Below are 14842 nucleotides of genomic sequence, written 5' to 3' on the forward strand. Positions count from 1 at the left end.
CTTTATAATTCTATTCTAAGTGATGCTTCAAAAGTCTATCTAGCCAGCTAGATAATGTTAACCTGATTTCAACTGCAGAATTCACATTGTTCAAATCATGAAAGGTGCCAAATGATAAGTCCATTCTTTTTGTTGAGCCCTGGACAGCTAAATAACACGTAATTGAACCCACTTAAGTTTTCTCTCCTCATTCACCATTAAATCCATCCATCAACCTCCACTGCGTTGTCTGTCCTTTTAGTGTATTTTGAATGGGGTTCCCTTGACTGCTCAGTCTTTACACTGAGTAAGCAATAGCCTTGTTTCCATTTCCGCATTTTCGTATAATTTTAAGTAGTCATAGTTAGTTTAGTTGATTGACAGCTGTGAAAACATTTAAGACTTTTCTGTTTAAGCGTGGAGTTTGCCAACCATGGCTGTTTTCTCAAGGAGAAATGTCTTTTTGTTTAAAAAAAAAAAAAAAGTGCTGTAAAGAAATCATTAGGAGCGAGGAGGGTTAGTCGGCACACACCGTGACATGCTTGTTTAAGCAGGAGGATTTGAAGGCTGTTGTGACAAGCCTATCAAAAGGTGTCAGCAGTAACCGAGGCTTTAAACTGACTGGCGTGAGGAATTTATATTCGTTTTTCTTACTTTGTAGTGCTAAATTGGTTATTGGTGACGCATTGATAAGTCTTTGTCTTTGTTGCACAGTGTTTTTTTTTTTTTTTTTTTCTGATCCCACTTCAGCTAATTTTGCACTGCTTTCAAACTACACCAGGGGTGTAAAAATAAACACTTTTGTGAAATATTATTACAAATTCTAATGCTGCCTTTAGATTAATCAAAGATGTATTTCAACATGAAGCAATTTCCTCCTTTACTGTTTGTTTATAATCAAGCAGGTCTTTCAAGTTTGAATTATTTCCTCTGTGAATTACAAATGAGTAGGAGTAGCTCTTCTGTTTGTTTTACTTTTAAAACAATTTTCCTATTGTTTATAAGATGGGATTATTTATTGTAGTAAAATCAATTCACATGACACGTTTAGAAAAAAGGTGAGGTATGATGACTAAAAATATAAAAATGTGTCAGGATCATGCAGAGTTCAATCCAAAGGCTTCATATATTAGTAGCGGCTGCTTAGGTGTGTTCCAACCTTTTAATTGCTGTGTCTTTTACTTCAGGTTATGGACTGTGTGCAGCAAAAGCTCAGTATCCTATTGCTGATCTTGTCAAGTCACTGACTGACCAGGGCAAGAAAGTCAGGTAAGAAACATTCAAACATCTACAGTCGTTTTCAAATCTCTACTGTTGAACTGTTATTTGACACCTTTATTGAGCCACGTGTGCACCACGAGATCCACGATACCAGGAGAAAGCTATCTGTTAACACCATTCATCTCAGTGGCGGATGCAGGACACCCCTTATTAGTAAACAATGTCCTATGAATTATTGAACTGGATGACATTTGGAATCTCCCCTTTCTTTTCCGAAATCCTCACTCTCCCAGTCTTTAAAACGAGCTTTAAAACTTAATTTTCTCTCTATTGCTTTACTTCTAATTTCTAACCAGATTTTTTTTTTTCACTGGGTAAAATGTTTCTCAAGTAGAAACCCTTTTTTTATCTGTCAAAATGTAATTTATCTATTAATTATCCTTTATTTAATCCTTTAAAAAAAAAATTATATTCATATTTTAAATCAATTTGTATTTTGTTAAATATTCTGTTATTTTTATTTATTTATTTTAAAAAAAATAATTAATAAATTCATTGATATATATGGGTCAAAGACGAAAAAGGGTTTAAGCATAAAAACAATAAGTGTAAAACTGCTTTAAATTGTTGTTGGTTTTCCCACCCCAAAAAAGTTTTCTGTTTAATTTAATTGCATTTTTGTTTTTGTTTTTCTGAGCAAAAAATAAATATCATACATTTTCCCTAATTTATAGTAGACACCCACTAAAATGCCATTTAGTGTAACAGTCTTGTCAGGCATATTTACAAGAATCAATTTATGACACATTAAAAGATGAATTTCACCCCAAATACTAATTTTTAAAATGTGCTACTATCCTAGGTATCATAGGTATCCTTATTCTTTAATATATTTTAATATGTACAAGTCAAAATAAGCATGTTGTTTGAATTTTCACAGGAATATTGTTACTCGGAACACACACATTTCAACTCAAATTGTGACATTTTATTAGGCAAAAACTAATTTGAAACCTTAGACACTTTACTTACATTTAATGTGCTTTTTTTTGTTTTTGAAGTGGACATCTTAACGTTTTTGACCCATATACACAATTGAAGAGGTGAAAGTTCTGACATATTTTTTTTAACGTAAATTCATGTTTCAATCACATTTTCTTGGTTAGATAAACATTACTTACACTAGCAGAATAGAAAGTATTGTATTTTTACATTAACAGTGTAATTAATAGGCTATTCTATTTATTAAAACCAAGTATAAATCAGATCAGTTTATTTTTTTTTAAAGCATTTTACATTTATTCTAAAATAATAACTCAAGCCAGTTACAATTTAAACGATAGATTTTATTTTAACAATTAATCAAATAACAAGGAACAATCAGTCAACAGCACTCAGTAAATATTGGTCACAGACGCAGAATTTCACCAAGCTGATTACTCACTAAAAACTCCCACAGATCATGTTTTCATTTTAAGTCTTATTTTGTAGATATAACAAAGTGCTTATATCCAAGTGTGAGAGGAGTTTACTTTTTTTGATTAGTCTTCCCATTAGCGCCATTATATTGTTCATTCAGACTGATTTGTGAACACATAACATGTAAAAACACGAGAGGCGGGATTTATCACATCAACCAATCACAGCTGATCATAACCAGTCACATCCAATCATTATATCATGATAGAGGCATTTCCTCATCTCACCTGACTTTCCCCCATTCTTTCTCATCATTACCCCCCACCAAACCCACTGCACGCTTTAGGGAGTCTGTTAAAACTCAATGGGCTCAGGGAAAGCGGGAGAGACCCAGGCTCCTGCTCTAACTTTACCTGCTGGTGTCACTGTTAGGTAGTTTTACTTTAGGAAAACAGGCGATACAAGTTATATTTTGTAATATTTGCACTTTTATTTTTGTCAGTTTTTTTGAGGAGACACTGCCTCCCTTGCCTCCTCGGAGGAAACACCCCTTATAGTTTAGTCTGTGTAAGTTTTGGTCTCTCTGAGGGGGTCTGAGTGTTGTCAATGCTGCTGGGTGAGTGTTTGAACTCACTAGTTGCAGGTCAGTCTGGTGAAACTCTGAATGGCAGCCTTCTCTCTCTGTTTCTCTCTGTATGTCAGACTCCTCCATTTCAAAGAGTGCGTTTGAATATCGTCATTCAGTTGCTCTATTGTCTGAGGCTTTTGTTGCCTCTCCAGTGTACGTGTAATGCCCTGTGATCTGAGAGCACAGTGTACCCCAGGCCTCCCAGTGCTGTGAAAGAGCCGGTGAAGAGCAGAGCGACAGGTGGAGGCTACGCAATACTTTCCACAGTCCCGGCGACGCCTCTCAGGTTGCAGGGCGTGGAAAGACTGTGTGCCTGACCCTAGAGATGCTTCAACAACCATGCGCTTTCAGTATTTGTTATATTGATGAGATGAACTTGTAACACAGCGTCAAAGCTTCTTATGTTGAGACTGTCGGGACAGATTTTAACTTAGGTCGCCACACATAAGTGTTACCAAGTGGTCTATAATACCTGGTGCGAGCAAGCCATTAACTTTTATGTAGTTTTTTTTATTTTTAACAGATTTGTATGTATACAAATTGTGTAATATTCAAGGTACACATTTCTGGTAATTGTGCAGTTAATTCTCATATTGTATTTTCAGAAAGTTTTGAAATATTTGTCACTACCGAAACACAGTAATAATCATTTGATAAGAAGGGTTATAATTGACCGTTTTTGCTTTTCAGAAGTAAATCGATAATGATTAAATTTTTAACAATATTTAAGTGTAATTTATGAGATTTGTTGCATTTTAAATCCAATTATTCTTTGTAAAAGGCCAAAAGTACTGTTTTCAAAGTTATGGATTCATTAGTTTGAATATACATTGAACCAGACACTATCATAACATCTTCAGTATACTTTTTATACTCATTTTTGACAAAACATCCCACATTTGGCTTGTGACTGCGCATTCACTAAATGTTTCAGTAGGGACAATTTTAGGTAGTTTTAGGCCTAGCTTAAAGATGCTAATCAGCACATGGTTAGCTAGTACAGTTCTGAACAGTTGTACAGTCGTGGCCAAAAGTTTTGAGAATTACATAAATATTGGAAATTGGAAAAGTTGCTGCTTTTTATAATAGCAATTTGCATATACTCCAGAATGTTATGAAGAGTGATCAGATGAATTGCATAGTCCTTCTTTGCCATGAAAATTAACTTAATCCTGAAAAAAACTTTCCACTGCATTTCATTGCTGTCATTAAAGGACCTGCTGAGATCATTTCAGTAATCGTCTTGTTAACTCAGGTGAGAATGTTGACGAGCACAAGGCTGGAGATCATTATGTCAGGCTGATTGGGTTAGAATGGCAGTCTTGACATGTTAAAAGGAGGGTGATGCTTGAAATCATTGTTCTTCCATTGTTAACCATGGTGACCTGCAAAGAAACGCGTGCAGCCATCATTGCATTGCATAAAAATGGCTTCACAGGCAAGGATATTGTGGCTACTAAGATTGCACCTAAATCAACAATTTATAGGATCATCAAGGACTTCAAGGAATGAGGTTCAATTCTTGTTAAGAAGGCTTCAGGGCGTCCAAGAAAGTCCAGCAAGCGCCAGGATCGTCTCCTATAGAGGATTCAGCTGCGGGATCGAAGTGCCACCAGTGCAGAGCTTGCTCAGGAATGGCAGCAGGCAGGTGTGAGCGCATCTGCACGCACAGTGAGGCCAAGACTTTTGGAAGATGGCCTGGTGTCAAGAAGGGCAGTAAAGAAGCCACTTCTCTCCAAAAAAAAAAACATCAGGGACAGATTGATCTTCTGCAAAAAGTATGGCGAATAGACTGCTAAGGACTGGGGCAAAGTCATATTCTCAGATGAAGCCTCTTTCCTATTGTTTGGGGCATCTGGAAAAAGGCTTGTCTGGAGAAGAAAAGGTGAGCGCTACCATCAGTCCTGTGTCATGCCAACAGTAAAGCATCCTGAGACCATTCATGTGTGGGGTTGCTTCTCATCCAAGGGAGTGGGCTCACTCACAGTTTTGCCCAAAAACACAGCCATGAATAAAGAATGGTACCAAAACACCCTCCAACAGCAACTTCTTTCCAACAATCCAGCAACAGTTTGGTGAAGAACAATGCATTTTCCAGCACGATGGAGCACCGTGCCATAAGGCAAAAGTGATAACTAAGTGGCTCGGGGACCAAAACGTTGAAATTTTGGGTCCATGGCCTGGAAACTCCCCAGATCTTAATCCCATTGAGAACTTGTGGTCAATCCTCAAGAGGCGGGTGGACAAACAAAAACCCACCAATTCTGACAAACTCCAAGAAGTTATTATGAAAGAATGGGTTGCTATCAGTCAGGATTTGGCCCAGAAGTTGATTGAGAGCATGCCCAGTCGAATTGCAGAGGTCCTGAAAAAGAAGGGCCAACACTGCAAATACTGACTCTTTGCATAAATGTCATGTAATTGTCGATAAAAGCCTTTGAAACGTATGAAGTGCTTGTAATTATATTTCAGTACATCACAGAAACAACTGAAAAAAATATCTAAAAGCAGTTGAGCAGCAAACTTTGTGAAAACTAATATTTGTCATTCTCAAAACTTTTGGCCACGACTGTACACACATAAAAACTAAATTTTATGGAATAACATCCTAAAAAAAACAATAATGTCACTACTGAAACTTCACTAAATGTTTCAGTAGTGACAGTTTTATGTAGTTTTGGGCCTACCTTAAAGATGCTAATCAGCGCATGGTTAGCTAGCACAGTTCTGAACAGTTGTACACACATCATAACTAAATTTTATGGAATCACATCCAAAAAATCAATGATGCCACTACTGAAACTTCACTAAATGTTTCGGTAGTGACAATTTTAGGTGCTTTTGAGCCTACCTCAAAGATGCTAATCAGCACATTGTTAGCTAGCACAGTTCTGAAAAGTTAAACGCATAAAAACTAACTTTTATGGAATAACACCCTTAAAAAAACAATGATGTCACTACCGAAACTTCACCAAATGTGTCAGTAGGGACAATTTTAGGTACTTTTGGGCCTAGCTTAAAGATGCTAAGTAGCACATAGTTGGCAAAAAGGCCAAAGATGTTGGCAGTCCTTTGTAAACGGGCATCTGATTTGAATGTACTCTTCACAAGGCTACAACTGACCATTGTGGTTCCATTTTAGCTGTTCCTTTGCCCCTTTTTTTATTCTATCACTGGATGGTGTCAATTCATGTGTTGTCTTGTTCCCACTAGATAGTGGTTGTTGGCACTAGCCTGGTTTCACCACACTCTTGGCAGTCATACGAACCAATTACGGCATCATCTGTGACTTAAAGATTCCCTCAGCATTTTTCATGAAGGCACTCACTCACACAAATGCTTTTTAATCAGTCCCAGAACATCATGATGTGCAGCCAACCCGTCTCATACACTTAAGACATGAAGTACTGGTCAGCAACTTGGTCACAAAGTGGTCAGCCATGCGTGCTTTTCTCAAAAGCACATTGCCGATGATGGAGATAGTTGCGTGCTGCATTAGATTATCATTCCTTGCCACTCTCTTGTGAGCTTCAGTACCGTTTCCCATAATGCAATTTGTGGGGTACTTAAACAGTCAATTGTCAACTTATATCATTCAGTTGCCACCTTGTCAGATCTGTCGCATAAGCTAGATTCCTGTTTTCTCTCTCGCTCTAGAGCTGCGGGCACTGTGATTGTGGAGGAGAGATGCAGACCGGAAGCGTGTGTAATTTTTGTTCATTCGTTTGATCTGAGAGCCCAACAGCTGCTGCCAATTAGAGCATTTGCAGTTGATTAGAAAGGGAGATGGGTGGCCAAAGAGTGGACAGATTAGGTAGCGCACCCGCCGCTCTCTCCCTCGTTCTCTTTGGTATAATTGGCTCGGGATGTCGCCTTGTCGAGAGGACAGTGGGTAGAACTGAAACCGTGTAACCCGTCGTCTTATCATTTCTATTAAGTTTCAGTCTGCCTGTCTTTCCATAAGATCGTTACATTAGTTTTTGCTTTGGGGGAAGAGTTGGAAAGATTCGGTTCATTGTAAGGAGTCGTGAGTTTGGGCAGGAAAGCAGTCTGAATCTCCTCTGGGCTGGAAGGTCGTGGTTGAAAAGAAGCGCGGTTATTTTCAGAGCGCGTGTTGGTTTAACACGGTGCGATGCTAATGAGAATAGCAGGATGGTGGGGCTGGTTTGGATGGTAGAACCGAGCTTGGACCCGTCGTCCACCCGACTGTTTTGCGCACGCAGCTGCGGCTTATGTAAGCCAGCGTCAGAGTTGATTGACAAACTCCATGTCTCGAAGTTTCAAGGCCTGTACGCTGAAGTATATTTCTTCGTAGTTGATTATTGAACATGTTCCCACGATCATTCCCTATTTGATAAATGAGTTTACGTGACAGAAACTGATGAACAGATGTCTGATTTGATGGAAAGCAACTGCATGCACGAGATTATCTTTTTTTTCTTTTCTTTTTTTTTTGATTAAACACTGGCCAATATCATCTGATAGTTTACATTTTTTAGCAATGTTTTTGGAAATGCTGCCTTAAATGGATGAGAAAACAATAGAAGTGCAAAATAAAATATATGAAATCAAATAGTGTATAAATATGTTGCACAAATTGGCCTGAATACTTTGGAAATGTACTTATTATGAAGTAAACTACTTGAGAACGTTTTCTAAGAATGGCTGATTCTACCATTTTAGTTCCCAAGTATTAAATTTTGAGCCCCTCTGTGTGTGTGTTTTTTTTTTTTTTAAGTAGTTAGTTTTATAATTAATAAAATAATTAATGCTTCACTGATTGAATGCTGTTAATGAAAGCTGTAAGGTTGTTTTAAATTATATTTATAATATGTTAATTATTACAAATTCCAAACTTTCTCTTGGGGTTTTAAATGGGTTTTATTTTAAATATATTTTGTATTCTTACATTTCTTCTTTTATTTACTTTGATTGATTGATTGATTAGAATGTTATATTTACAGTCAAACCTAAAATTATTAAGACACCAGATATAATTTTTTATTTTATTTTTTATTAGTGGGTGGAGTACACTATAGCTAATTTATGATGAACTGAGGATAGCAAAATAAAGTAAACTGTAACATATTATACCCAAAAATTCTTCATACAGTTGACTACCCGGTAAAATTGATAAATTTGGGACCAAAAATTTGATTTGACACTTTGACCTGACCATGTTTTGTTACGTGCCTTTCTATCAAAGTTCTCTCACATTATGAAGATGAATTTGTTCTGACACAGCTTAACTCATGAGTTCTTGTCATATTTTATTACTATTTTTTAAGTTATAGTGAATATAATGTGATAATGTAAGTAATGTTGGAGGTGTCTATACATTTTGGTTTGACTGTATTTATTTTATTTATGTTCCTACTATTTCTTTTAGAAGCTGTGAAAGAGTTACACAAAATATGAAATTCTTGTCTTTAATAAATGCTCTGTCAAAATAAGCACACAATTTTAGTATTGGTTACATTTTGGTAGTGTGAGTTAAATTGAACCTGAAAACAGTTTAAACCTCAAATAAAAATGGAGCACAAACATTACATTGGTTAAAAAAGGCAAGCGTATCACTTCCTGTGTCTCTTCTAAGTCTGTTGGCTGTGATCTTCGGTTTTTACAGTGAAGTCGTAAAGCTGCCCACGTGCCCTGGGGGTCCACTTGTCTTCCTCAAGCCATTTCCCCCGAGTTCATGCACTTTACTACCTTTGGCATTAAAAAGATACCTTCAGCCGTTGCTTATTTCCTTCTCTCTTAACCTCTTGCAAACACCCTGACCCCTACCCTAAAGCACTCCTGCGTAACCGTGTTCAAAGACTCCAGCTCGTGCTGTATGAAGAGTCATCCTGCACGACCGGAAAGTGCTTTATTTGGATGCCATATGTGTATCAGGCGATCTAAGAGGTCATGTGATCTGTGTTATCTGTGTGTGTGTTCAGGTTTGGAATCCACCCTGTGGCCGGTCGTATGCCAGGCCAGCTGAACGTTCTACTGGCTGAAGCTGGTGTGCCATATGATGTTGTGCTGGAGATGGAGGAGATCAATGACGACTTCCCTGGTATGATATGCATTTTTGATGTTTTTTGGTGTTATTTGTAGACATAAAATCCATAATTGTGCTTTCCATTATCGCTTTTCAGAAACTGACCTGGTTTTGGTTATTGGAGCTAATGACACAGTCAACTCAGCGGCCCAGGAGGACCCCAACTCCATCATTGCTGGCATGCCTGTTTTGGAAGTCTGGAAGTCCAAGCAGGTGAGCATCTTATTAGTTGTTAAAGGCACAATGTGTGAGATTTTTCCATTTTAAAATATCCAAAATCCTCTAGAATAGTGTTATATTTTGTTGACTTATGTACTTGCATTACTCCCAAATGTTTCCAAGAATGTTTAAATCAAGAGAAATAAGAGTTTAAGTAGAGTAACGGACCGTGTCATTGCACTGCCTTCCAACGTCACCTTTTTAAATAGGCTATAGATAAAATATATGATTTATGCTCTTTTTTTTTTTTTTTTTAAAGAGGTGTTAAGATGTAAGGTTAATGTACATCTGGCCTGTTACTTATGTTTTAATCCATTACCATGTTCAACTTTTTTTTTCTACAATCAAATTCTATAATAAGTGTCCTATCTACCATGACTTAAGAATATATATGTAACAAATATTACAAAACCATACAAAAAAGTATTTAATTTTGAAATAAGTCTGGGGTATTCAATTAAATTTCCAATATATTTTTTTCCAAGCAGAGGTCTGGACCAAAAAATTTTTTTTTTACATTTAGATGCATGCGAAGCCATGTGACAAAAAATTCATTGTTTTTCTCCTGAAATCTATACTTTTTACTTAAAAGCGTTATCCACTAAAAATGTCTGCAATAATCAAAACGTTCTCATTTTGAGCAGAAAAGAAAGATAACCAACTGTTTAAAAGTTTTAAGTTCTATCCCAGCCATCCTAACAATATTCCCAATTACAATCACATGATTATTTTGAAATGTTCTTAGCCTACAGATGAATAAAGTCATAGGTTAATGATAGATAAATAGTAAGTAAAATAACTAGATTGCAGCATTGTTTTTTCTGCTGTTTTAGTAAAAAAGTAATCTATAATTTTGCTGCTCACCATGTTTCTGTTGTTGTTAAAATAACCGCGTCATCTGCAGCTCTTAAATTTGGCGCAGACGCGTGTCCAGATTAAAAGAGAAAGCGCACGGAGCTTGTTTGGCTTTAGATTAAAATAATGCTGGGGTGCGGATGTAGTCCAACTTTTGAATATAAGTTATGTAAGTTCTGAAGGATAAAAGACTTGAGTTGCTTTTAAAATATTCACAAGTCCTTTTTCTCGAGTCGAGTCAGGACTTGAGAGTCATTTTAGGTCAGAGTCTAAAGTCAAGTCTGACGTCTATAAAAAAAAAAGTTCAAATTTCTCTGGAATTAAACATTCTTGGAAACATTTGGAAGTAATGCAAGTACACAAGTCAAAATATATAACACTATGCCTTTTGAAGTATAAAAATACAACAGTTATTTTAAATTGGAAATAATCTTTCACATGATGACTGTTACTATATTTTTAATAAATAAAAAAATCCAGTCTTGTTACGCTTAAGAGACTTCTTTCGAAAACACCTTATTGTCCTGAAACTGTACATGACATACTTCGTACTCCATATGTATCAGGCTTTACTTTTATGGCCTAGCTGGAATAAAACCCAAGATAGCAAGAATTGCCCACAAGCACTGTAATACAGACCATCCCTCATTCTCCCACCCAGAGCGATATGAAAATCTCCATCCCATCCCCACAGCTGGTTCCCACTGTAACCACGCTTCGGTCCAGGTGTATCACTAGCAAGGCAGCCTCACGCTGCTTTCATTAGCGCTGACTCGCTTGTTCTGGAATGATGACATTTCAGAGCATCCGACCGATACTTTCCCTAAAATGTGGGGCTGGTGCGCCTCACCACATGACAGGCCCATTGCGGCCAGACCTTCTCTAGGGAAATCACTCGGCGTACTGGGGCTTGACGTTCGCCAATGTGCAAAACCGTCGACCTTCTCCCACGAGTAATTACTTGTAGCTTGTTAACCTGTTCCATAATTCCATATGGACTTATGCAAACGCTAAAACTTTGAACCAAGACCTTCCTTATTTGTAGCAACTTGGATGTGTAGCCAAGTCTCAACGAGAGAACTCGACCAACTACGAATGTAGTGATGCTGCCGATCGTCTCCGTTGGTTTTGTTATCCTCAATCTCCTGCAACATCCACCCAACTGATTGCTCCCAGCCTTGTTAAAGACCTTCATGTGTAACCTCATGCCCAAATGAAACCAGCTGCTCTATGAATAATTTAACAAAAGGATGTTGTCCTGTCCTGGGGGATGCTGAGCCTGGGTAAAGTGGTCACGTGAGACTTTGAGACAAGGAGACGGGTGTGTCTGAAAGCCGTTCCCATCACCTGGCTGGCATTGAAACATCTGCAGGCCTTTTGAGGGACAGATGATAATATTAAAAGGATCCGCCTGCTGATTTTGAAGTCTCAAGATGAGGGTCATTTCGTTCCAAATATCTTTCAGTGTATTGAATAACACTAAAGCCAGACCAGCGGCAAGGGCTCTCCTCTCTGGTTTTACTTATTCAATTACCAAGTGTTCCTCCTTCCCAAACAGATGCTCCCAATCAAAGCGCTGCTCTCGACGATTTTCCCAGAAACGGCTCTGCCTAAAAACTGGTGTTCAAGACACTAATGACTCTTAATTTTGTAAATGGAAGATACTTAAATAACCATTACATGTTGGAAGCAATGGGTTCTTTTTGCACCCTCTTGTACGAATCCTAAAACCGTTCTCCGCCATTTCACGTGCAGGTGCATGCGATGTTATTACAGGAATAATGTCGAAGAGTTTATACTAGCTGGATTTTTCCATTGGTAATTTTAAGGGAATGCGCAGAATTTTATTTAATGTGAGTTTTTCCAGCTACCTTCAGCCTCTGCTTTCATCCCTCCAGGTCATCGTGATGAAAAGATCTCTGGGAGTTGGCTACGCCGCTGTGGACAACCCTATCTTCTACAAACCAAACACAGCCATGCTTTTGGGAGATGCCAAGAAGACTTGTGATGCTCTGTCTGCCAAGGTCCGCGAGGGCTAGGGAGGAAAGAGAAGATCTGACCTTGCTTTGCACCAGATGAGTCACGGAGACGAGGAGATCGAACAAACCCAATAAACCCCTTAGATATAAATTAGCACTAATAGGATCAAGCTCTTTGATGCCCATTTCAATTTTGCTGTAGATACAGGTAGTTCAGTATTTCCAACTTGTTTTTCTGTTAATTAAATGTGCTCCCCCATTTAAAAGGGAAAAAAAGCATTACAGAATCTCATTAATTAGCATTAATAAAGCAATCTTACCAGTTATCATCTGGTTTAGTATGTATTATAGATCAGGTTTTATATAGCACAGCAATCTGTTTTTTAAAAACTAAACTTTTTTTGGTAGCGGTAACATATGTTTGAAAGCCATGAACTCGAAACTGTATGTTTTTTTTCCCTTTTTCTTGCTTAATTTTCTTTTTTGTCTTACCATGTGCATTTAAGTGACCAGCTGGTGGTATATGGTGTTGTTCCAAGTAAGGAATCGACTTTTTCAGATGCAGCTTCAGAGGACCATTCCCAAGCTTTCCAAATTTCTCTTAATAGCATGAAGGATCGCTGCTGAGATGAAGTCCCAGCTAATATCACTGAAGATTTACGCACAGAATCCCAAACACCTGTTGCTCCTCCATAAAATGATTTGTATTCCCCAACCACTCTTAATTCAAGCGAATGTCACTGTAGCGGTGAGGTATATCTGCCCTGTTGTCCTCCCAAATTTGTTCCCAGCAGTAATCCTCCACAGTATTTGACAGGAATTTGAACAGATGTACTGTACTTTACCCACCGGGACCTAAAGGAGTAGATCTTATGAAATGCAGGAACCAAGACAGACCATTACAACAACCCTACCTCTCCACAGTTTCAACTCGACCAAAACAATCCTTAACTTCCCCACTCTTACACTCCTCTCGATTGCCTCGAGCTGGGCTGCATGGGGCACGTGTAGTTTGTTCTTCGAGGATGTCGATTTCGTGGATGTAGGAAGGTGGTATATTCTTCGCGATTTAGATGCTGAATTTCAACGATTCAGGTTGTTTTATTATGTGAAAAATAAGTCGAGCGTAAGGGAATCAATTGCTGCAAGGGAAAGGAAGTATTTATCGGGTTTGCATTCCCTCCCGCTCCTTCAGGATGTTTTTTGTATAGACAGGTTCTTGCATAGAAACAATACTTTGATAATTCTGCTTTGCCGCAATACATGGGAGGGAATAGAGGGCGAGTCTTCAAATGTTTCATTGTGCCATGGTGAGGAATTAATGTCATACTGTGAAATGTTTTTTCTCTCTCCACTGTATCACAGAGCATCCCTCTTAATAAACATCCTGATAAGAGAACCGATGGCACGAACGGTCATTCATTTCTCAATATCGCATGTCTTGGGTGTTGCGGGCGCCACAATGCCTAGATTGGGCTGTTGAAGAAGCCTTTTGCATCTTCTGATGAGGGACTATCTGCGCACAAGTGACAGTGATTACCCATTGTCAGTTTTTCCCTCTCATTTAAGGGTGGAGATGTTTTCTCTGATCTCAGGTCCATGTGGGTTCTTTCACCTTTGCAACAAGTGGCACTCAGACATGATGGTATCTTCACGCACCTTCTCCCAATCTCTCTTGAGAGGTGAGGGATTGTTAGGAAAGTGCTTCAAAGTGTCCAAACAAGCTATTTTGAGGCAAGATATGGGCCATTTGTGACATAGTGGGAAAAACACATTCCAGCCATTACTAGTTCATTCAATTTTGGTTCTCCATGTCTGGTCCGTCTATCAGTTTCAGCACTTTATGCGCTTTATCTCTCTTAATTCCAGCCCTTTCAGTATCCTGGAGGGTCTTGTAGATGTTTGTGGTCACGCTAATGCATGTGCCTGATGTTTCTGCTCGTTTTTTCTCTTTAACCGTGCTGAAAGCAGATTAAATAGGCCTTCATGACTGTTTCATTGCTTTACGAGTTATCTCCAGTGCTAAAAGTGCTGAAAAACACCAGATGAAATATGATTGGAGCTAGCTTAGGCACACAGTGTTCCTTCACCACAATTGTGACAATTACAGTGTGGTTTGTCTCTTGTGATGTCAAAGGATGTGGCTTTTTTTCCCCTGCTAGACTGGGTTACTAAATCTACATTCTTGGAGATCATCACTGATGCTCCTTTGTTGATAACCTACATCTCTATTGCAAATACAGCCTGATCTAGTTCCATCAGCATAAAAATGTGTTCACAAAGTGGTCCTCACTGGAAACTTCTTGGCATTCACATGCATACAAAATTTGGTGACCAGGAAGACCAGGCCAAAAGTCATTCTGACAGAAAACAGCTGAGAACACCAAAGCTTTGCAGTTTTCAGTGTTTGAGTAATTTTGAATGCTCGACAAATATTTGGTGCATTTAACTTTTTGAAGGGAATCATTGGGTTTCTCTGGAACTGTTCATGCAAAT

General features: G+C 38.2%; 1 protein-coding gene across 1 annotated transcript in view; it reads left to right on the forward strand.

The window, feature by feature from the left end:
* The window catches only part of LOC141292139 (NAD(P) transhydrogenase, mitochondrial-like), a 36845-nt gene extending 23100 nt beyond the window's left edge, over positions 1–13745 (forward strand). Inside the window, exons 12-15 of the mRNA XM_073824089.1 lie at positions 1167–1248; positions 9190–9308; positions 9391–9506; positions 12266–13745. Of these exons, the coding sequence (XP_073680190.1) occupies positions 1167–1248; positions 9190–9308; positions 9391–9506; positions 12266–12406 (458 nt within the window). The 3' untranslated portion in view covers positions 12407–13745. The remainder of the gene's footprint in view (positions 1–1166; positions 1249–9189; positions 9309–9390; positions 9507–12265) is intronic.
* Positions 13746–14842: the final 1097 nt, after the last annotated feature.

The sequence above is a fragment of the Garra rufa genome, chromosome 19, assembly GCF_049309525.1.
Source record: "Garra rufa chromosome 19, GarRuf1.0, whole genome shotgun sequence".
Lineage (NCBI taxonomy): Eukaryota > Metazoa > Chordata > Actinopteri > Cypriniformes > Cyprinidae > Garra > Garra rufa.